Source organism: Pezoporus wallicus, unplaced genomic scaffold (genome assembly GCF_028554395.1).
Source record: "Pezoporus wallicus isolate ANWC-B61680 ecotype Strahan unplaced genomic scaffold, APGP_CSIRO_Pwel_v1 contig_13243, whole genome shotgun sequence".
In the NCBI taxonomy this organism is placed as follows: domain Eukaryota; kingdom Metazoa; phylum Chordata; class Aves; order Psittaciformes; family Psittacidae; genus Pezoporus; species Pezoporus wallicus.
The window spans coordinates 510,792-533,451 of NW_026635036.1; the positions used below are offsets into that span (position 1 = coordinate 510,792).

The 22,660-nt window shown below is 41.6% G+C and overlaps 1 protein-coding gene across 2 annotated transcripts; it reads left to right on the plus strand.

Annotated features, from left to right (window-relative positions):
- The first annotated feature begins 951 nt into the window (after window positions 1–951).
- On the plus strand, window positions 952–22,194 carry LOC130594310 (E3 ubiquitin-protein ligase SIAH1-like). 2 transcript variants are annotated; one of them, XM_057400108.1, is made up of 2 exons: window positions 952–1,115; window positions 19,844–22,194. In XM_057400108.1, exon 2 carries the CDS (start codon window positions 19,846–19,848, stop codon window positions 20,692–20,694), a length of 849 nt encoding a protein of 282 aa, XP_057256091.1. In that variant the 5' UTR covers window positions 952–1,115; window positions 19,844–19,845; the 3' UTR covers window positions 20,695–22,194. The 2 variants fall into 2 exon arrangements, with proteins under 2 accessions (XP_057256091.1, XP_057256084.1); XM_057400101.1 differs by lacking the exon at window positions 952–1,115 and adding an exon at window positions 16,351–16,608.
- Window positions 22,195–22,660: the final 466 nt, after the last annotated feature.

A 22,660-nucleotide genomic window follows, 5' to 3' on the forward strand; every position in this document is an offset into this window, starting at 1 on the left:
AAAGAAATGCTTTCTGGTCATCAGAAGGAATGAGGACGATATTGAGAACCATCTGGATAACCAGTTAAACTAGCCAAGAAAATGCTTCAGTCATTCAAAATTGAAGTAGGATAGCAAATACATATTTTTAAATAATTTACAGAAAATAAACAGTGGCTCTCCTCTGGCAAACCTGAATAATTTCAGTAGATGCTCAGTGTCCTAATCCAAGAAAGCATATGTAAACACAGCAGTAGCTATACTAATTTCACTCAGTTTATGTGTTGAAAGTTACATGCCCTAAATAAAGGCATTGCCGGATGGGGACCTAACCTGAATTATGCAAGGCCTTTAAAGAGACTGGAAGAGGAGTTTGTACGCAGTCCCTTAGAACCACCACCATGCTTCTGTGCTGGATGTTACCGGCCTCTTTAAGACCTCGTTTGGAGGCTTTTTGAGTTTTTTTTTTAAACAGAATTAACAGCCCTCGTGTCAGGGAGCGCCCTGTCGCGCCTCTAAGGCTTTGCCGCCACCAGTGCTGCTGCGCCAACCAGCTCTTGCTCTGGGCGCACGAGTGCTCACGCCGCCGCGGCCCACCGGGTGCGGGGAGGCGAGGGCCGCGCGTGCGGCTCCTCTGGACTCGCTTGCTTGCTCTCTGGGCCGCGGGGGGAGCCGGGTAACCCCGGCGGTGCTGGGTAGCGGCGCAGGTAAGGAGCGGCCTCTCCCCAGGCCCGACAAGTGGGTGGGAGCACAGCGCGGCCCGAAGGCCCCCGGCAGCCGGGCGCCAGACGTGCCGCTGCCGAGCAGCCTTTGTTCGCCGGCCCGCGCCGCCCCAGGAGCGGGGTAGCCCGACCTGCGTGCCGCTGCTGGGTGCGCGTGCGCGCTGCCGCCCGCCCGCCCGCCTCGGGAGCGCGTCCGGCAGGCGGTAAGAGCTCGCTCCGCCGCAGCTGGCGCGCTCTCGTGGTGGTTTGTCCTCGGCCGGTAGGAAAGCAGCACGCAGCGCGCGGTCGGTTCAGGCGGTTGGGGCCGGGCACTGAGCGTCTCGGCGAGAGCGGCGCAGCCAGTCGCCCCGTAGCCCGCACGATCGGGGGAGCCAGGCCGCCTCAGCGGGGTCTCGCCCAGCCCAGCGCCCACAGGTGAGCGTGCTGCGGGGAGGAGGCCGAGGGACCTCGCAGGGGCGAGAGCGACCGGCCTGACGGGGCCCTCTCCGCGCCCGGTCCCCAGCGTGGGGCGACCCCTGCTCGGTTGCAGAAGGCCCCAGCGCGGCCTCAAGGCCGGCTCGGCGGCCGCAGCGTAGAGTCGGGACAAGGCCCCGCCGCGGCCTAAGCGCAGCCCGGGCGTCCGGTTCCCTGCTGACGGACGGGCCCCGTGCCGCCGCCCGCGACGGGGTTTGAGGCAGCGTGAGCCGGGGAAGCGACGTGCGGCGGGACCTTCTTCCGTGGCCGAGCCTGCGGGTCCCGAAGGGAGGAGGGACGGGGCCCCGCGGCGGCTGCGAGCCCTTCTGCTGTACTGTTGTGCGCCAGGCTGAGGCGGCGGCCCGGTCCGGCTGTTGCGGAGGGTCTGGGCCGCGGGGCTGCCTCTTTGTGGTCTCGGGCTCGGCCTCGCCTCGCTGTGCGCTTTGTGCTCGCGGAGCGGGCCCTGGCGCGGCCAAGGAAGGGCGGCCAGGGCGGCCCTACCACTGAGGGCCTCGGCGGCGCCCCTCTGCCTGCGCCCCGGCGGGCCCCGCCGCCGCAGGAAACAGGTTGCCGGGGTAAATGGGCCGCTCGGTGCTCCTCTGTGGTATTTCTTGGGAAGACTGCTGTCTCCTTCCTCTCTAATCCGGTGGGAGCAAAGACGGGCGGGGGGGGGGGGGGGGGGTTGGAATTCTTACTTATCCCGCGGCTTCCCCTGTAAAATTAAAAGGCTGGAGTTCTCTTACCTTCTCTATGGATTTAAAAGGACAGGATACAATACCGTTTGTAGTGAAAGGCGAAGCGTCCTAAGTATTTCTTCAGGAGAAAAACTAAGTTTTTTTTTTCCCGATAGTGAACTTTTGGCACTTTTATTATAAGCTCATGTTTCGTATGTAGCACCAAACATGCAATATTTCTCCAATATTATCTCTTCAGCTTCTATTTCAATCAGTCTGGAAGAATACTTCCTTTCCTCTATAATAAACGGTTTACTCATATGCTAAATAAATAGATAAAGTGGCTTAATTTGTTTAGTGTGGCAGATGAGTGGATGTTAGGAAGCTCATAGCTAATTGGACTAGGTCATGAAGGACATGGGATATTCCACACATGGAACATAGTTTCACTTTTCTGTTTAACTCTGAGGCTAGCACAGTGCGTTCTAGAGAGGGAGGAAAAAGGGAAGGGACTCTTCTCGAGCCTGAGATATTCGAGCTGATCTTCAAGAAGATTTGGGGTATTGGAATACAGGTGGACTAATAGAGGCTTTTAGGATAAAACATGGATCTCTGGGCCAGTAGTCTGTTGTAGAAAATAACTTTGGGGGGCATACCTAAAGAATAAATTGATTAGTTCTGCTTTTATAATACATTCTACACCATAACACTGGTGTAAAAAATGAGTGTTAGAAATAATTGTGTGAGCTTAAATAGAAACTAATGTTCTCCTATAGTTTTAGCACTTTTCACAGCACTGAAAAAATACATAGGAAAGCACAAGGAAAAAAATTATCCACTAGTTTTGGGAATCTGGTGTGACCCAAGAATTCTGAAAACGATGGAATAATGAGCATTTTAGTCCTGACAGTGCATGTCATGACAAAGTATCTGGTCCTTTAACCTGCTGTTTCTGTTGGTATGCTTTTAATGCTGTAGTTTAATTAGACTGTAGTAGAGGAGTTAGCTCAGAAATTCAGTGGCTCCAGCTAAGTAGGTGTGAACTAGGGAAAGTAATATTTTAAATAACACAAGTAATTTCCATACTTAGGTTTGAGCATAGTTGCTGCTGTCTGCTTAGTGTGAATTGTGAAAGAGGTACTGCTTAGACATCAGATACCTGCCTCTGATGTTGAAGAGTGGGAGTATGAGTATGCTTGCATAAGAAGCAACCCTTTTTGGTCTGAAAGCTTCAATAAAGTAGGATAGTTGTATGAGCTCTGATCTTACATGAAGCATTCTGGAAGACTATACATACAACTCCTATGAGAAATGTGATGTTAAGTTAGAATCACTTTGTTTTTCTTGTTTTTTCACGCTTGTAATAGCGTTTGTGGTCTGGTAACCATCAGTTTTAAAAGTTGGACTGAGTTTTGCCAAATAGACTATTTGTGTGTGTTTTGCTTTAATGGTTGTCTTATTTTCAGGAGCTAATCTGATCTAAATGAGTTAAGGCAAATCAATGGTATATGAAATTCTGGACACATGTGAGGAGCTCAGTTCAGCAGTTGTGATGCGTAAACTCAGTCTGCAGAAAGCCGAAGTGAAAATTGTCTTTCCAGCTGCTGACTGTGGTTAGCCAAGTCCTGGTTGGTACTGTTAATACCACCTGCTGCAAACAGCAGCAGCAGTAAAAGTGCTGGCAGGCTCTAGTTCATCTCAGCCATCGCTTGGGACCTACAGCTTAGGATCTCTTCTCTGACGTTAGCATTATGAACATTGTAGATGCAGAAGATAATTTTACTTGATTTTTTTTTTGTTTGTTTTTTTAAGGAAAATCAGTATTAAGAAAAGTGGCAACTAGTTGTGATTACTTCTTCACTATGAGGGTGGTGAGTCCCTGGCACAGGTTGCCCAGAGAAGCTGTGGCTGCCCCGTCCCTGTCAGCATTCAAGGCTAGGTTGGACAGGGCTAGGAGCAACCTGCTCTAGTGGAGGTGTCACTGCCTGTAGCAGGGGGTTGGAACTGGATGATCTTTTAGGTATCTTCCAACCCAAACCAGTCTGTGATTAAAAAAGAATAGTAAGATGTACCCTTTTTGATTCTAACAAAAATACACGATGGGTAGAGACATACTGTTATTTTAATATATATGCTTTGTTTCATTAGTAAGAGAATTTGGTGTAAGCAATTTACTCTTTTTCAAAGTGTGAGGTAGTTTTATGTTATGCTATAGTGTGTTTAGCTGTTAACTATACTAAGTAAAGAAAGAAAACAAACCCTAGATTAATACCTCATTAATATTCCTAAATTTTATGCTATGCTTCATACACATACATACTTTTTAGTTCTAGTCCAGACTACATACTGTGTTTCTATATAATGACCAGGACAAGAAGAATAGTGATTCTTTGTGTTATCACAGGAATAATGAGAGATTTGGTTACTAATTCCACAGAACTTTAATCAGCTAAAGTGCTAGATAATTACAATTAACCAAATGGTGCACTTCTGATTTTGATTTGTTTCTCTTTTTAGAAGCTGAATAGGGAAGCTGAGGTTGGCTTTATTTTCAGTGGGGAAGTAAAATATTATTTCAGTGGTAAAGACTGTATTTGTTCTTCTGCATCTGGAAATACCTTTTTAAAAATCACTGTGGATATATTCCTACAGCGAAATTGATATAAAAAGAGCAGTAAATTTATCTACAGGCAGTTGTTGACCATTTTCCTTTGGAACAGGTTTGTATCTTTTCTTGTAACAATTGATGACCTTGCCTGAAACATGAAGAAAAACAAGGAGAGTGTAGAGGTAACTTCTGCTGCTTAAGGAATTAGTCATCAGGTCCCTTAAAGTGAAACAGCACTTACTTGAACATTATTTTGGATGACATGAAGTCTTTAAGTTAGTATTTTTAAGTTCTTGCATACAGTGCTAAATGGAGTGAAAATTCATTTAGTCCTTGACGAAAGACCACAGTGACTTTTCAGTATTTTTTTTTTTGAATGCTGTCAAAGAAGAGCATTTAGAATGCCACACTTTTTTAAAGAGTTATTTTCAAGTACGTGTTCAGATGAAATATGTCAGAGGAAAACTACATGTGAAGTAAAATTGTGTGTTAAATTTTTCTAACATACAGATTGTCAAAAGGTTGAAGAGGTTTTAACTGGAGTAGGAGTATTTTAAAACAATTTGGTATTAAATTGGTGGAGAGAAATCTTGAAAATCGTTTCCTTTGGGTAAAAATTGCTAGAGCTGGTGTTTAACTTAGAAATATAGTTGTGTTAAGAGGCTTATCTTTGTTGTTTTTGTTTAGTCTGTATTACAGGTCTTTCATGAGGGAAGATTCTGTGTCCTCTATATTTTGCAAGAGGATGACAGCTGAAATACAAGGTTTCCAAGTTCTGTTTTGTAAGTCTTGGTACACATTGCTTTATGCTGAAATATGATGCGGGTATTAGTTTTCCTATGGTGTATGATTTTTCTAAAGGAAGTGGTTAGCTGCTGTTAACACACTGGTATTAGGAAAGAAGAAATAACAGAAGATGTAGCACTGCACAAGCTATAGTTCAGCAGTAGCTAAAGACAGTTTCAGTTCAGACTGCTAGTGGTAACTTGCAATATTGCTGTCACCAATGTGAATGTGAAATGGGCCAGTTTTAGTTCCAAGTTTAGTTGAAAACTAATTACCTGCGAGGAATGGGTAACTACTACCTGGTTCACTTCCCAGAGCAGCTTGCTCTGGGTATGGCTTAACATGGCTCATGTGTTAACCTGTGAGCCACTGCTGCTGCAAGAGCTGTCATCCTCTCTCATTGTAGGTGCTCTTGGATTTAGTCTAAGCGTAGTTTTACAGCTAAGAAAGACTGGTCTGGCTCTCTGTTGCCAGCTTGTTTTCAGTGTCTTCCTGATGTCCGATGTAAGCACTCCTGTAGATGTGGAAGACTGATCTAGCTGAATACATTACCTTAAAGAGAAAGAAAACTAATAGGTAAAAGGCACTGCAACCATTCAGTTTGGTAGCAGCTTGCTTTTGTTTGTTGTAGAAATGGTAGAATTGCACCCAGACATACTGTGTTTGTGTGCCTGGAGGGAGTCGTGGAGCCTCTATCTGGTGGATTGTTCTTTGTGCTGTATATATTTTCTTTGATTGTTTGTAGTGGTATCTGAAAGTTCTGAAGAAATACTAGAACTGAGCCATTCTTAAGTGCTGTTAAGGTGTTCCAGAACCATTAAACACGTAGTGTTGCTACTTTTCTTTGAAAGATAATCATAGAATGGTTTAGGTTGGAAAGGACCTTAAGATCATCTAGTCCCAACCCCCTGCCATGGGCAGGGCTGCCTCGCACTAGACCATGTCACCCAAGACTCTGTCCAGCCTGGCCTTGAGCACTGCCAGGGATGGAGCATTTACCACTTCTTTGGGCAACTTGTTCCAGTGCCTCACCACCCTAACAGGAAAGAACTTCATTATATCTAGCCTGACCCTCCCCTGTTTAAGTTTAAACCCATTTCCACTTGTCCTATTGCTACAGTTCCCGATGAAGAGTTCCTCTCCAGCACCCTTGTAGGCCCCCTTCAGATACTGGAAGGCTGCTCCAAGGTCTCCATGCAGCTTCTCTCCAGGCTGAACAGCCCCAACTTTCTCAGCCTGTCTTCATACATGAGGTGCTCCAGTCCCCTGATCATCCTCATGGCCCTCTTCTGGACTTACTCCAACAGCTCCATGTCCTTCTTATGTTGAGGACACCAAAACTGCGCACAGTACTCCAAGTGAGGTCTCACGAGAGCAGAGTAAAGGGGCAGGATCATCTCCTTCAACCTGCTGGTCATGCTTCTTTTGATGCAGCCCAGGATACGGTTGGTTTCTGGGCTGAGAGCGCACACTGAAGCTATCTCATGTTCAGTTTCTCATCAACCAGCACCCCCAAGTCCTTTTCCACCGGGCTGTTCTTAATTACTGCACCACCCAACACAACTTCATGCAGCACCTTAGAACAAAGATCTTAATCCAGTTCTCAAGTCTGTGAAAATGGGCTCTAACTTTTTGTGGTTTTGTGTTTTGAAACCTTACAACCTTCTGGCATTTTTTGACCAGGTGTAGGACTCAGAATTTGCTAGTCTTGTGATCAGATGTTTTAATATTCTTAAATTACCTCATATTGGTTTGGAAATCATGTTTGAAACATGCTTTGATATGTGTTTGTGTGTCAATACATATATAATCCCACTTTAAGGTGTACAAGATAAGCTTCTTATTTTTAATTGAAGTTAGTTTTTAAATTTGTGTAAAGTTGTTCACTTTTGCCTATATAGGAGCCTCAAGTCTTGTTCTCTTCCTTCTTGTTATGTGCATGTGCAGTTGTTTTCCTGTAAAAGCTATGAAAATGCTCTGCTTATCTCTCGATTTCTGTTTGTTTTGAAATACATATGCATACATGTGTATAATATATATTAATCATTAGAGGCACAAAATTACTTTGGTTCACATAAATTCCCCCCCCCCCCCCCCTTTTTTTTGTGCATAAAGGTGTCAATGAAGTTGAATTAATTTGTGTAGGGTTCATCACTACATGGCCCATATCTGTGTGATTATGCAAGTACATTAGGGATGTAATTTGAAGACTGGTTGCACAGGTGTGACTGGGGAATAAATTGGCTGGCAGATGTTGGTGGTGTACTATAAAATTTTAGTCTGGCTTTGTGCTAAGTCAAGTATAATCATTAGAAAGGAAATTTTACAAATAAAATGTATGCATTCCATAACAGAAATTGAGATAGACATTCTTTTAAAAGAGCACCTGTAAACAGTAATTTTAAGGCGCTTTTATGGGTATTAAAACCAGCTGCTTTGCATAACAGCTTTATGTTAAAATCTAGTGTTCCATTTAAGGAAAAGTTGTTCCTTGTACAATCACAATTCTTCCATGGATGTACAGGTGCTCATCTACTAGAGGAGTTAGGAGGTTTTAGGAAAAAAGGTTATTTAATAAAGGGAGTTCCTTAATAGAATATGAGGAAGTAGTCTTAGGGTTGCCTGTGAAACTTTATTTCTTAATTTTTGAATGCTTGATCTTCCAACTCAATATATTTTTGTAAAACTTCTGTAACAGAAGCCAGCTCAAAAGTACTTAAATTTACAGTTGTCCTCTGGATAGTGAGTCATTGTTAACAGTTGATGTTTGATATTCACCGCTGCAGCATAGGCTCAAGTTTTGATTTAACTGGATACCAGAAGAGAGGACAATATTTTGCAAAGAAGGACATAGTCATGGGTGTTGAATTTAGAAACTACTGATAAAAAGAGCATCAAGCAGCAGAAAGATAATCTATTCCTGTCACTTCAAAACCGTTTATAATATCTTGTATTTGTTTTCTGATGCAGAGTCAGGCCTGACTTCAGAGCAGTTACAGTTGAATTTTCATTTTGCATGCCATGAACCATTTCCCAGGCAATACAAATATGTGAAATAGTGAGTGCATTCTACTTAGCATTTGAGATATACCTAGTCAGAATTCAGTGGCCATTAAAGAACATAAGAACACTGAGAGCTGCTCTTCTGCTGATTTTGAATCACTTGCTTCAAGAGTTGGGTAGTTGGATTTTCACAAAGAAAGCTGAGGCACTTTTTTTTTTTTTTTTGGTAATACAAGGATCCCTCTAAAGAAAGATTACTTTATTTGCTTTCTGTAAAATATCAATGTGGTATTGATGTCACAGAAGCAGGCCTTCAGATTGGCCTAATGCAGTAGAATTAGTGAGAAGAGAGCTGCCCTGTCTCCCTAATTTGTCTCTTTGATGTACAAAATACTAGAATGAGTAGAGGGCAGTTACCCGTATGCAAGGAGTTGGAAAGTAAATAGTGATTGAAGTTTGACTATTTCTAACTGTAAAAACTGAGATGTTAAATAATTTAATATGGTGTCCTTTAGTGTATAATGATATTTATTTATTACTAACCTTGAGTAGATTTAGGTAGGGTCTACAGAGTTAATTTAGTATCCTTATCAAGTTAATATGTTCTCTTCTGCATTAATGTCTGAAAAACATGTGAGATATGTTTGAAAAACCTGTAAAAGGCAGGGAAGTACTTGCTTGTGGTGACTCAGAAACTTGTGACAGAGCAGGAGCTAAACCCATGTCGCCCATGCTACACAATAACGCTCTATTACCACTAAGCCTTTCATATGTATATATTATTATTGTTTTTAGGTTTCAGAGAATGCTCAGTCTTTTCATGTGACATGGTAGTCTGTGGAATGATCAGTTCAACCCATTCTGTGTCTCAGGCTGATAATGCTTGCTGGAAGAGTGCTGTTATTTCTGAGATAAAGCCACATTCTAAAACTTTCTCATGAAAAGTAGTAGAGCTGTTGCTCTGTGCAGGAGTACAACCATGGTAGAGTTGTCGGTAGCCAAGTTTAGGAATCTGAGTAACACTGTAGTAATGATTTTTAAAAAGATTTTTAATGGTGGCAGTTGAATCCTTGTGCAACAGTACTACAGAAACAGTTGATTCAGGACTGAGGAGTGGGGAAAACAAGTCATTTCAGGAAACTGGATTGGGTTTAATGGAAGCATATGTAATTCAAAGAATGGATGTTAGAAACACAAGACATGCAGCAAATGGGAGTTCAAAGAAATGAAGTGCTGGTAAGTCTGGAACCATCAGAAATGTGAAAGCACCACTCTTTTGCATTTATGTTACTAAGGTCTTACATTTGTTACAGTGTAAATAGTATCAGTGCTCTTTATTTCCTACCCGAATTGGGTATCCACAGTAGGAAAATCTTTCTTCCAAAATGTAGAAGTTACCATTTAAAAATACATACTTGATTCTTTACATTTAAAATGTTGTGTGTTTTATTTTTATGTTGTGTGTCAGAATGGCTAGAGGTTCTGTGTAGGTTAGTACAAGAAGGTCTGAAAATTTAATAATTTCTGATAAGTTAGGTTAGGCTTCCAGTGTCACTCTGTGTGCTGCTGAAGGTACATGTGTGCAGATTTCATGTTTGTCATACCTTAGGGCACCCAGATCTGTACTCTGGAATTAGTTATCTCAGTTCTTTATGCCCACCCCTACATGTTTGCCCTCTACAGGTCATATTACCATTCTTCACAGGGTTCCACTGTCAACAGGACTGCTTACAGAAATACAGAACAGATGAAGCATGGCAAGAATAAATTATTATTTATGATGGAAATATGTATGGACCTAAGCAGTGCGCTCTTGTGGGAAGATTTTAATAAACATAGTCAATATGCATAAACTTGTCCTGGCTGCTCCTACAGAGCAGCTTTGTGTGTCATGATCAGTTTCTTTTATAGGCCAGGTCCTCCTTGATCAGGTCTGGTTATTCTGATGGTCTACTCACTAACTGTTTAGTTATGCAGGAAGAATATTGATCATAAAATAGGTCTTGAATTTGAATGGGAGTAGTTATCACAGAAAGACTTTGTATGTGAAGACACATCGAAGTACAGGTTCTTCTTATAGTGTTCAGCCTTAGTGAATTAAGGTAGGCACTTCCACGTCGTACGCCACACCCTTCCCTTGTCTGCCACAGACAAGGGAATGGTGATGCAATATTGCATGGAAGTTACAGTATGCAGTGGAGAATATAGGTTTTACAAAATCAGACTGAGGAAAGAACCACAGCCCCCAAACTGTCACACTCGGTAGGATTTGCTGTGAATATTTACATAGTTTTGGTTGTTTTTTTTTTGTTTCGGGTTTTTTTCTTGAGCTAATAGAAGTTGTATACAGAGCCCATTTGTGATACAGAATAGAATCAAGTGCTTCTTGCTTCACATACTTCTGGATGGTAGTATATGTTTCAGCATGAAAACTAACTTGTTGGGTTGTTTTTTTTAGTGCTGTTACTAATTCACTTTGTAGCCGATCCTCCTGTATGCCTGCCTGCCATTTTATTGCAGCATTCTATGTCTGGAACTTTTTAAGAGGTAACTGACTACCTGTGTTTATAGAAATTACTGGGCTGAGCTATTGTTGGAAGATGATCCTGACGCAGCTTAGTTCAGTGTGTTCTGTGCACTGTGAAAGGAAATCAGATATTACTAAAAAATAAAACCCATTGTCTCTGGTATTTACTGTTTGCATAGAGTTGTCTGCATTTTCATATGAAATTTTTCTTACTTTGTTAGATTCGGTGGTTTGTGCTATCTTTATTTTGAAACCTTAACTTCTACTTTATCTCAGTTAGCTTTTCTGTGATCAAACTACAGCAGGCTGCCAAAAGGCATGTTCAGTTTGGTATCTGAGAAGGCTAGTGTAGGACAGCTGCTGGTTTGAGTTCATACCATAGTTTTTCATGGTATAGGTTCTGTTTGTAGGCATGCTGGTGGTTCAGGTGTCCTGTGTAAAAGGAAGGCGCTGACCATCGACTGACTCCTGGCACTGAGGATACAGAACTAGTGAATGGAAAGAAGACAAGGCTTTTGTCACAGAGCCCAGTTTCAGTACACTGCTAGAGTGTGCACTTACACAGCTTTGAGTGGTATTTCTGTAGTACCATCATCATGCCTCTATAGTAGATGGGATTCAGCAGTGTCAGTGAGATAAATTATTTGCTTGTTTTTAAAAGGGAAAAAAATGGTGACGTCCAATTTGGAAGTGGTCCATGATCTTTCTAATGCAAGTGTTTGGTTTTGATTTGTGTTTAAATAATGATTCTTTTTCTCTATATTTTTGTTTATATAATGAAGAAGGTTGTTTCACTGGCTAGTTTGTGGCTTAACTTTCAGACTGGTTTGGGTTGGAAGGGACCTTAAAGCTCATCCAATTCCAACCCCTGCCATGGGCAGGGGCACCTTCCACAAGACCAGTTTGCTCCAAGCCCCATCCACCCTGGCCTTGAACACTGCCAGGGATGGGGCAGCCACAGCTTCTCTGAGCAACCTGTGCCAGGGCCTCACCACCCTCACAGGGAAGAATTTTTTTCTAATACCTAATAAATTACCACATATCAGTAATTTTTGCTATTATTGTTTATGCCAGTTTCTTTCATATATTGTTGCATTTTCTTTCCCTAGTGGTGGTATTTGATAAATTGTTTTTAGTATAGCTAGAATTTTAAGGAATTTCCTTTATAGTTCCCCTATCTTTTGTTTTCTGTCCAGCTTCCTCTCCTTCCATCTCTGAGAAGATGGGAGAGATGCACATCCTATTTTGCTTTATTATTTGTTTATGGTCTGTGTTCTTATAATTGCAAGACATATGAAAGCTGAGATGTTCTTTGATAGTACAGTACAGAGTGAGTAGTCCAAACTCAGTTTTTTGCTATTAATCAGACATTTCTAGTGTTCATTCTAGAATGAAATTTGGGGGTTTATCAGTTAGTTGTTCTTTCTCTGAACTCTGGTCTTCAGTTAGCCTTTCTCTACCAGACTGGAGTGCCATAGCAGTATAGTCTCCAATATTCCATGCCAGCTTGGATCTTGATTCTTTAGAGTATGGAAAATTCTGGTTGGCTACAGTATGGGTTACTGGCTTTTTTTACATTGATGAAATTACTTGTTGCATTTAAAACTTGCATGACTACCGCATTCAAAAGTTACATGATGACTACATTAAGCTGTAGTCATGGTAGTAGTGGCTTGCTCATATGGATTTTATGTAGTGTTGTATGTCTTTTATAGGGCACTGTTCCTTCTTAATTTTACATTTTAAAGTTGTGGGAAAGAAAAACTTCAGTACCTAGGAAAACCGTCTTGGGTTGGTATTTTATATTCTGGCATTGATAGGCAGGAGAAATAGTTAGTGGTGAAGCAGAAGTCAAAGGACACTAGCCAAGACTCAAGCTTTTGTATTGGATTAGAAACAGGTCACTATAATTTGATGGACGTAATATTATTGTTTGTGTTTACATAGTGCTGTCTGGATCTGCATCTGCCATGCAGTATGTGTTGAATTTGGAGAAGACCTGGATTGCCCACTAGCAGTGACTCAACTGGTTATCATACTATGTACATGAGAATATATTTGATAGCATCAGAACACTGAGCCTTAGGGTCTGGTGGCTCACTGCAGAGGTAGCCACAAAGAGGATGACTGATTCCATGGTTATAGAAATCCATTGGGATTTCCTTTCCTGATGGTTGGGAAGAGGGGTTGGTAGGGAGTGTCTTCAGATGCAAGAAAAAAACTACCTGCACTTCCAGGCAGGCTAGGTCACTACAAGGTGATGGAAACTGTTGCAATTTTGTATACAAAGGAAATGAACTGGACAGGTGATGTTTTGGAAAAGGAAATCATCTTGTGACTTGCCTCAATTTTGTAATATTTTGAGGGGCTTGCTTTATTATCTGTTACATTGGATTGCTCTGGCTTTTGGCTGTTATGCAGGAAATTAGAAGCCCTGAGATGCCTGAAGTAATAAATAGCATGTAGTTAAAGGGCACTAAAGAAAACAGTGTCCGGAAGAGTTGAAAAAATTCATAATTCATGAATCAAAACCAGAGTGTATAGAGACTAAATCGTGTTTTGTAGTTGATTAATAATTTATGTCAGGAACTGTCTTCTGGAAGTTTTGAAGTAGGCCAGTAGGTAGAGAGGCAGTGGATAAGCTGGGATGTACTTTTCTGTGCCTGGTGTTAATCACACTTGCAGGAGCAAGCATGCATTTGATATTAAGCATGCCAAGCCTTTGTACTCTGAAATCATCCAAGAGCAGTGGGAGATAAATTGATAAACCTTGGGCCCTCAAGTGTCTTGAAATTTAAATAGAAATTAAAAATATTAATTAAAAAAATACAAGCTATTCACTGGGAGAGTTGTGCATAATGCACTTAATGTTACATGTGTTTGATTGCTGAGGTGTGGGTTTGGTGGTGGTGAGGCTAATACATAGTATTTTCACTAGAGCCTGCTAAAACCCTTTTCCCTTCTGTTTTGCTGATTATGAGTGCAAGAGAGGACATGTAAAGGTAGATTCCTTGGAGGATGACTTTCAGAAATAGTAAGTACAAGTTGTTGAAAAGCTGATTTTTCCGTAGACCTGTAGATGTTACCTCAGCCACTTAAGACTTTTCATAACTGAGCAGCCATGCTACAAAGTTATGGTATCCTAAGAATTTTTTATATGAAATCAGTGCTACTTTAAAATTTGTGAGAAAGCTCCCTACTTAAAAGATGCTGGAGCCCCTTTCTAATCAGAACCAAGTGTGCTTTATAATCACCTTCATTCTCAAGATAATACTCACTTGTGACTTCAGTATCGCTAACACTTGCAGCTTCTTGGGCGTGATATTACGTACTTAGAGTATACTTGTATATGTGCACCCATTCTTGTTCCTAAATATACACACACTTTTTTTCTGTTGCATTCACAAAACCTGCTGCTGCTGCCAAGGAAATATTGGTCACTCTTTAGTATTTTCAATTTATTGTTTATAGTATTTTACAGGCGTTACCAATCTTTATCTTCTTTTAAGATCTTATTTACACCTGTTTAATGAGTATTTTCAACAGGTTAACTTTCAGGTTTTGGCACTCCTTGACTTACATCACATCTTAGAAAAAGTAACCTATCTGTTTTCTTTACAACTTCAAACACTGTCATGAAATGTTCTCATTTGCAGTGCTCAGTAAAAGGGGATTGGTTTTTAAAAAGTCTTATTTTCAAATATGAATGTAGAGTTGAAAAAGTTGACAGATTTTGTCTAACTTTGTTGATGGCTGTAATGCATTAAGAATGCATTTTGAGTGGAAGTCTCTGAATTCAATTAGTTCTGAAACATGATTGAAAAAAAAAAGTTTATTGCATCTGTGAAAAGGCAGATCCTGTCCTTACACCACTCCTCAGCATTACAGAATCGGAGGGTTTTTTCTGTCTTCCAGCCGTTTAGATGACTCTACATCTACGTCTCATGGTTTTTTTTTTTTTCCCCAAACCAATATTCAGATACTCCCTCAAAAGCAAATTAGAATGTTAAATCTAAGTCTTAATCCGTTTGTTGAGGGTGAAGATTTTGGGTAAGTGGGTGGTATTGACTTGAATTTGTCAAAGGTACCTTGTATTTTGGTGCAGGGCAAGAGAGGTAATTTCTAGAGTGGTGTCTGGAGCCAACACCTTTAAAAGATGAGCAGCTGAAAGGGTATCGATCCTTTCCTGTGTACTGTTAATTCTGTGGCATGCGAGGTGTATCATTGTTTTGAGCTTCCTTGAAACTGCTTTCCTATGCCTGCACCTCAGCTGAGCTTTTTAAACAGTGGATTGATTGCATCTTCCTCTTTTCACTGTAACTTTTTTATCTGTCTGGAGTTTCAAAGGCTTTCTCTCTTCAGGCATTGTACATTACATCAGTCTAGCAGAGCATTCAGTAACCTATGGAGGGGCTAGTGATTTGTGTTTTGGGGCAGCTGCTTTACTGCAGAAGGGAGAGCCCAGGGTGTGTTTCACACACTTCAGAAGGCACTCTTGATTTCTCGAAAGCCATTTCAGTGCTGGTTTTCTTCAGCTTTTCTGAGTTGTTTGGAAACTTTCTTGACTCTTAGCAGGGGGGGGATGTTGTATATTGCATGTCTGGGGGAGGCTGAAGCATGTCTTGTACTGTCCTGATAGTTTTCGTTACTAGTGATGGGGTGTTATTTGTATGTAGTGGAGTGCCAGTACAAGGGTCCATGGTCTTCCTTGAACAGGACTTGAATTTCAAGTAGTAGGGATGCATTTTCAAAGATAATTTTCTTGATTCTGATACTGTATCCTTTTTATGTGACCAAAACAATTTACTGCAGTATGTTGTTCTGTTGCCACCACTGGAACTTGTACCTCCATGATCTTGCTATCCTTACGTCTGTATTCTGTAATGCTGAAGGTTTGATGAGCCCAGAGTGTGCATCATGCATCGTGTTGACTTGGTTTCCAGCTCCTTTATCCTTAAACTGTTCTATTTTGTCAACAGTCCACATGGAAATTCAACTGTCACGTTTTTCCAAGTCTGTTGGTCTTTTCCTAGGGTTTAGTATGCTTCTGCTTCATAGAAATGGTGAAAATTCATGTTGAACGGGTACTTCAGTGGAAAATGCTAATTAGAGCATTGAAATAGCGGCAACGGGAAGAGAAATCCGTGTTTTGAATGCAGTCTATAGCTTTTTAGAAGCGGTTATTTGGGGAGGATTATCAGATCCATCTCTGTATGTGAAGAGAAGTGGTTGCGGCACGTGAGAATCACATACCGGTGTTGAGGGGGGCTCTGTGTACAGGTGCTAGGAGGCGGCGGTGTGCGCGGCGGTCCTGGGCCGACTCGGGCCCTTCGGGGTGTCCGTGCTGGGGCGAGGCGCTGCCCGCGGTCCAATGGGTGCCAACGGCCGCCGGGGGCCGCCCGCGCTGCGCCCGAGCCGGGCCGCCGCGCCCTACCCTCTGCGGGCGGAGGCGGGGCGGGGCCGCCCGGGGCAGCCAATGGCCGGTGTGGGCCGCGCTGCCTCTGCAGCTGGCCCGCGGCCGGGCGCGGGGCAGCGCCGGCAGGAGGAGCCAGCTCAGCCCAGCCCAGCCCAACCCAGCCGTTGCCCGGCGCGGCCGGCCCGCGGCGAGACCGAGGTTGGGGAAACCATTTTGGGGCGCTGGGCCGGAGCGTGGGTGCAGCCGTAATGGGGGGGTGACAGCAGCGCTTGGAGCGGAGCGGGGTCCCGCCGGGTATCTGTGCACCCCGGACAGCCCAGCGGAGACGCGATGAGCTCCTCCGCTCCGCATGACGGGGAGATCGGCCTCCAGCTCCCCGCATTCGTGGAAGGAAGTGCTGTGTGCCTGCTTGCCGGGAAGTAACGCCAGCAAGGGGAAAGGTAGCGACTTGTGACTCGCGGTGTGCGCAGGGCTGTAAGCTGTTGTGTAGGAGCTCTAAAAGCCTGTCCCTCTGGAGTGTGCAGCTCACCCCTCCGCAGAACCGTATTGAGGAGTTCCCTCAACAGCTGTGTGCGTTCTGGTGTCAGGGATGGAGTTTTTCTTGCTTTAGAACTAAGAAATCTTAAAATGCACTTTTCACTCTTGATTTTGTTTTGGTTTTTTGTTGTTAGGGTTTTGTTTGTTTTTTAATTTGTACAATCTCTTGAATAATTTATGTTGTAAGAAATAATACTTTGACAATGATGCTTAGCCTTAGTTTGTCGCTGTTGTTTAGAGACTCATTCCCAGTGTATGCAAACAGAGATAGTAACACATATTGCGTATTAGGGGTTTTTACCTGTAGTAAAGCTTTTTTAACTAAAAATGTATTTTATTTCCAGTTCTGTAGTTATTTTTATGTGGTTTGTAATTGTATGGTTTTGATAGTTTAGTAGGTTAAATATATTGTACTGTTAACGCTTGTGTTTGTGATTAACTTGTAGTTTTCAAGAGAGCTATAAGAAATTCTCACTTTTCCATCATGATGTATTATTCATCTTTGAGTTAACAAGTCATGAAAATGTGGGCTTTGGGCAGGTTTAGGCTTGGTGAATTACAGTTTATAGTTTTATCCAGTTTATTCCTTGTGTGCTAATCTCAAAGGCCTGCTTCACAGATTCCTGCTCAGTTTAATTCCCTGCTCGTTTGGACAGTCCTCAGTTGTGGAAGGTGTGTGTGAAGGTTGGTCACACAGAAATGGTGATAAAACAGGGCTGTACGGTTTTCTGTAGTACATGGTTCTTTTCTCTAGTACATTGAGGTTTAGGAGGTTTAAGTGGGAAGTACCTCTGTGCATAAGGTCTCCTGCAAAGTTTGAATGTTGCTTAATTTAACTGTTGAATGGGCCCCCAGAGGTGTAATTAAAGAAAGCAGAGCTCACCCAGCCTGTCAGACTGCCCAGGGAACTGGTCTAACGCAGTGGGTTCGTTCACCAGTTATCTGTGGGTTAGTGGGGATCCCTGCATCAGGACCTGTAAGTACAGGGAAGATGAAACACAAATGTTTCTGAAATGTGTGTGTTTACAATATTCAAGGGAAACATGCTTAGAATCTGACATATGAATATGCATGTGATTCGTGATTGAGCAGCCTGGTCTAGTGAACTAGTGGAACTGCGTGAGTTTTAAGGTGCCTTCCAACCCAAATCAGTCTGTGATTCTAAGCTCTTTCCAAGTGAATACCATGATCAGAATTTGTTCTCCCATGTTCAGTTCCTTTCTGTGTATAATTTGTTCTAGATTTTAGAACTGCGTCATGTCATGAGTCTCCCACCTATAGGTGCTGAGGAAAAAAAACAGCAGTGCTCAGTTCTCACAGAGGCCTTTACCATTTGAATCCCCTAGCAACAAGCTCATGTGGCATTGCCTCCCCAGAACATCTATTTGATTTGTCACAGATCAAATAAACTTTTGAACTTTTCATCTAAGCTGGAATGCCTTACAGTAGGGAAATGAATCCAGAAGATACAAACATTCCTGTCATATCTCTACAGTATCAGTTAAGGTCCAGCATTGTTTGAGTTTGGTTAATTTTTTTCCCCAGAGATGGGAACTGTGTATCTCTAGTCCAAGAAGCCTGAGATGAAGGAAGAGATTTTTGAGGGGTGAGATGATGCTGTTGTTGGGCATGTGACTAAGTACTGAATCTCAGTGTTTTTCTAGCTCTTGACTTGGGAGAGAGGTGCTTCTGTAGAAGAACTTGAAATTGCTTGTCTGTTTACTTTTTGAATGTCAAGGGATAAGTTTATTTTATGTTCAAGTCTCTTAGTTCCTTTGCTGCATGCCCTGAACTGCGCATGTCTTGCGAAAGCATGCACAGTATGCTGCTTTGAGGTATCTAGTCCAAGTATGAGTAAGTTTGCGGGTGAAATGATGCTAAATATGGGAAGGTTGCCTATTGCCTAATATTCCCATGTCATATAGCAGGGTGATTAAGGATGAGGTTTATTTTGAAAGCTTTATACGTATGTGACAGATGCAGAGCTGGTGTACTTGCACGGAAGCAGTTAAGGTGGTTGAGAATTTTACTGTGTAATGGAAGCCAGTTTTGGATAACATTTAACTTCCTTCACTTAGGAAGGTTTGTCTTTTCAAACTGGACTGTTTATTTTTTTCTGGTAGTACTAGTAATTTCTTATGCACGGGAAGGAGGAGAGTTGGGGGGATGAATCCATCAGTACTTTAACTGGCCTGTTATTTTTATTAATGCTTGAGCAAGGTGCTTTGGCAGGCAGGGCTCAACTTTTGTATGGGGATGTTTGAAAGGACAGAACTTTAGTGTGAACTCCGCTGACTCTGAAACTTAATCAACATCAGTGCCTCTTCAAATACTGGGAATGTTTGAGCTCTAAGATGTTAAAATTAATTCTCAAATTCAAATTTCTTTTTAATTTATTTGGGAAATTCAATAAAATTCTTGGGTTTTCTTTTCTTATATCTTCACAAATGGTTTAGTTCAGGAAGCTGAAGCAGTGGATATGCTTTACAAGCCTTAGTAATAGAGTAATGAAAATGAAGATTCAGTGCCCTGTCCTGGGAACAAAGCATTGTAGTGATCTCTGAGCTATGGCTTTCCTTGCTACTGGTTTTCAATTTAAGACAAAAAAAAAAAATACAGTAAACATGGTCACTGAGAAGGTCGTATCTTTTAAGATCATGTCTGGTTTCTCATCTCACTAAATACGAGGGAACTAAAAATTCAGCCTTAGAATTGCTTTATAGTGCTCCCAGTTGTTACACCCAGTGGCCTGGGTGGAGTATTTTGTAAATGCAGTATTAACACCACCCCCTCCCCCTTTGATAACAAAACACCAGCAACAAACTTTGAGGATTTCAGTTTCGTTTTCAGTGTATCTTTACTCATCTCCCTTGGAGTTTCCAGTAAGTAAATTCTACTTCAGAATAATTCTGAGAACTTCTTCACTTGTTACATCTGCATCTTGTACAAGTGTTTGTGTTGTATGGAGCACAACTGATATTCTCCACGTAACATACCCACAGTTTGTTTTACATGGAGGCTTTGCACTGTCATTTGTATCTGGTTTCTTTTGAGATTTCTTTGTAAATCAAGCAAATCTATGCAGAGGAAAATCAAATGGGTCTGGGTACTCATGCTTTTTTCTCTGTTCTGTTGCAGAAATGAGCCGTCAGACTGCTACAGCACTACCCACGGGTACTTCAAAGTGTACACCGTCACAGAGGGTGCCTGCGCTGACAGGCACTACAGCTTCTAATAATGACTTGGCTAGTCTCTTTGAGTGCCCTGTGTGTTTTGACTATGTGCTTCCACCAATTCTTCAATGTCAGAGTGGCCATCTTGTTTGCAGCAACTGTCGCCCCAAACTTACGTGCTGTCCAACTTGCCGAGGCCCGCTGGGCTCCATTCGTAACCTGGCGATGGAGAAAGTTGCCAATTCTGTACTATTCCCATGTAAATATGCCTCTTCTGGATGTGAGATAACTTTGCCACACACAGAAAAAGCAGACCATGAGGAGCTGTGCGAGTTTAGGCCTTATTCTTGTCCGTGTCCCGGTGCTTCCTGTAAATGGCAAGGTTCTCTGGATGCTGTAATGCCACACCTGATGCATCAACATAAGTCCATTACAACACTTCAGGGAGAAGATATCGTCTTCCTTGCTACAGACATTAATCTTCCTGGTGCTGTTGACTGGGTTATGATGCAGTCTTGTTTTGGCTTTCATTTCATGTTAGTATTGGAGAAACAGGAGAAGTATGATGGTCATCAGCAGTTCTTTGCGATTGTACAGCTGATAGGAACCCGCAAGCAAGCAGAAAACTTTGCTTATCGGCTGGAGTTAAATGGTCATAGACGGCGATTGACTTGGGAAGCAACTCCTCGATCTATCCATGAGGGGATCTCAACAGCCATTATGAATAGTGACTGTCTAGTCTTTGACACCAGCATTGCACAGCTCTTTGCAGAAAACGGCAATTTAGGCATCAATGTAACTATATCCATGTGTTAAAATGGCAATCCAACCTCTTGAGGCCAGTGTTTAAATCGTTGCATTTAATTTAGCTGAAACTAGGGTAACCACCTTTGACTGTCGGATGAATTATTTGGTAGATGGAGGCTAGACATATATGAAGGTAAATAAAAGGAAAGGCTGTTAAATTACAAGAAGCAGTTGCATGTAGTAACACTAATATATTTAAAATAAGTCAACAGTAAACCACTGAAAATATATATACACCCAAAATGGGCATCTTTTGTATTAAGAATTGATTCTACAGAAAATGTTGTAAAATAATTCTAAAACCTTGTTTGTAGATTGATTGTACTGTTGAAAAGGATACTGTTTTGTGGTTTTGTTTGTGATTTTTTTTTTTTTTTTTTCCTCCACTCCTTTGACTGACAAGCCATGTTGAGTGGTCTGGTCTCTGGCCACTGCTTCCCTCCCTTCCCATCCCCCCTTTGTAAGTCACTACATAGTATTGCTGCTGTTTGTGTATATTTTTTGTGTATTTGCTAATTTTTATTAACTTCTAGTTTTTCATTAAATAAATATGACTTTCTTTTCTGTAATTCAGGTTTTTCTCTTTTTTGTATCTTTTTAAAAAATAATTACCGGTGTCATCTTTTGATATACACAATTGCTATGGTAAAACTTCTGTTTCTGTATGTTTGGTAAATTTTGTCTCTTTCCAGTAGTCAATTCTTTGGTGATGCTGTTCTTAATTGAGCTATTCTGTGAATGTACAGAACTTGAAAGAAGTAATTCTGTTGAAAGATATATCGGTAAAGAAAGCTCCTCTAAAAACAGGTCAAGATGTTGTTGTACTTCAAGTTATCTTCTACCAAAAAGGAACAATTACTAAGAGTTTTGTGAATTATTATTTTGTTTAAATTCAGGCTTCAAATTTAGAGATGTTTAGAAACATGATTGCATCCTTGTATTTGTTGTTTGCAGTACAAAGAAGGTGTTATCTTAAGCAGTATTTCAATTGCAAACCCAGACCATTTGCTTAAAAAAAAAGGCAGTCAGAATGAGATGCTTTCAGTCTTTTTATGTTTGTCATTAAGAGAATACCTGGCAAATTCAAAAACAAAACAACCCAACTTTTGCTTTTTGCATTAGCTCAAAGTTTGACATTGATACTCTTGCTTAGTTTTTTGTCTTCATGGCTTTTGGTTGTTGCTAAAGGAACTGCCTTGAGCTGATTTCTGTATATTAGTGACATGACGGACGTCACAATGCAAACAGTCTCCTACAGGTGTGACTCCCCAGACAGAAAGCCTTTTGAAGGTTACTGGGCTTACCACAGTCCATCTGTATGTGAAAGACGAAGCCATAAATGTATATGGTATTTGTGTTCCAAGTCATAGACACACAGAATAGACTAAGCTGAAAAGCTGTTTGAAAGAGATCTTTGTCAAACCTGGTGGTGGTGGACATGTGGTTGGGGAGGTAGGCTGGCTATTAACTACTTTTGTAACCCATTAAAATACAGTTATATTTACTGTGCACTGTCTTAACTTTCTTGTCAGAGGTTGATCTATTAAGACAACTCTTGCTCTTACTATTTTGATGCATGATGAGGTAAGTATGGGTAAGGAACTTAAAATCCATCTGGTTGGATTAATAAAGTGCTACAGAAATAGCTGGCTTTCTGTAGTAAAAGTTTCGCTTAAAATCTGATATCTAGGCTGTTGGAACAGCACACAGATTTGATTTAAAAGATGTAGTGATGCCTTGTGACAATAGATAAAACATTTCAGAAATCCAGCAATGTGGCATCTTTTTCTGTGTGAATATACAGTAATTATTTGCAGTCTTCCAAATTCAGTAATTACTCTCACCTAATGAAGCCTGCCTGCATTTACCTCTGGTTTGTCTCCTGGTATTTTGACAGAAACTTGGCTAAACACTTTTTGATATTTTGAGGGATACACTGACTTGTGTGTGATCAGCTGCTTGGGACTCATGTTTG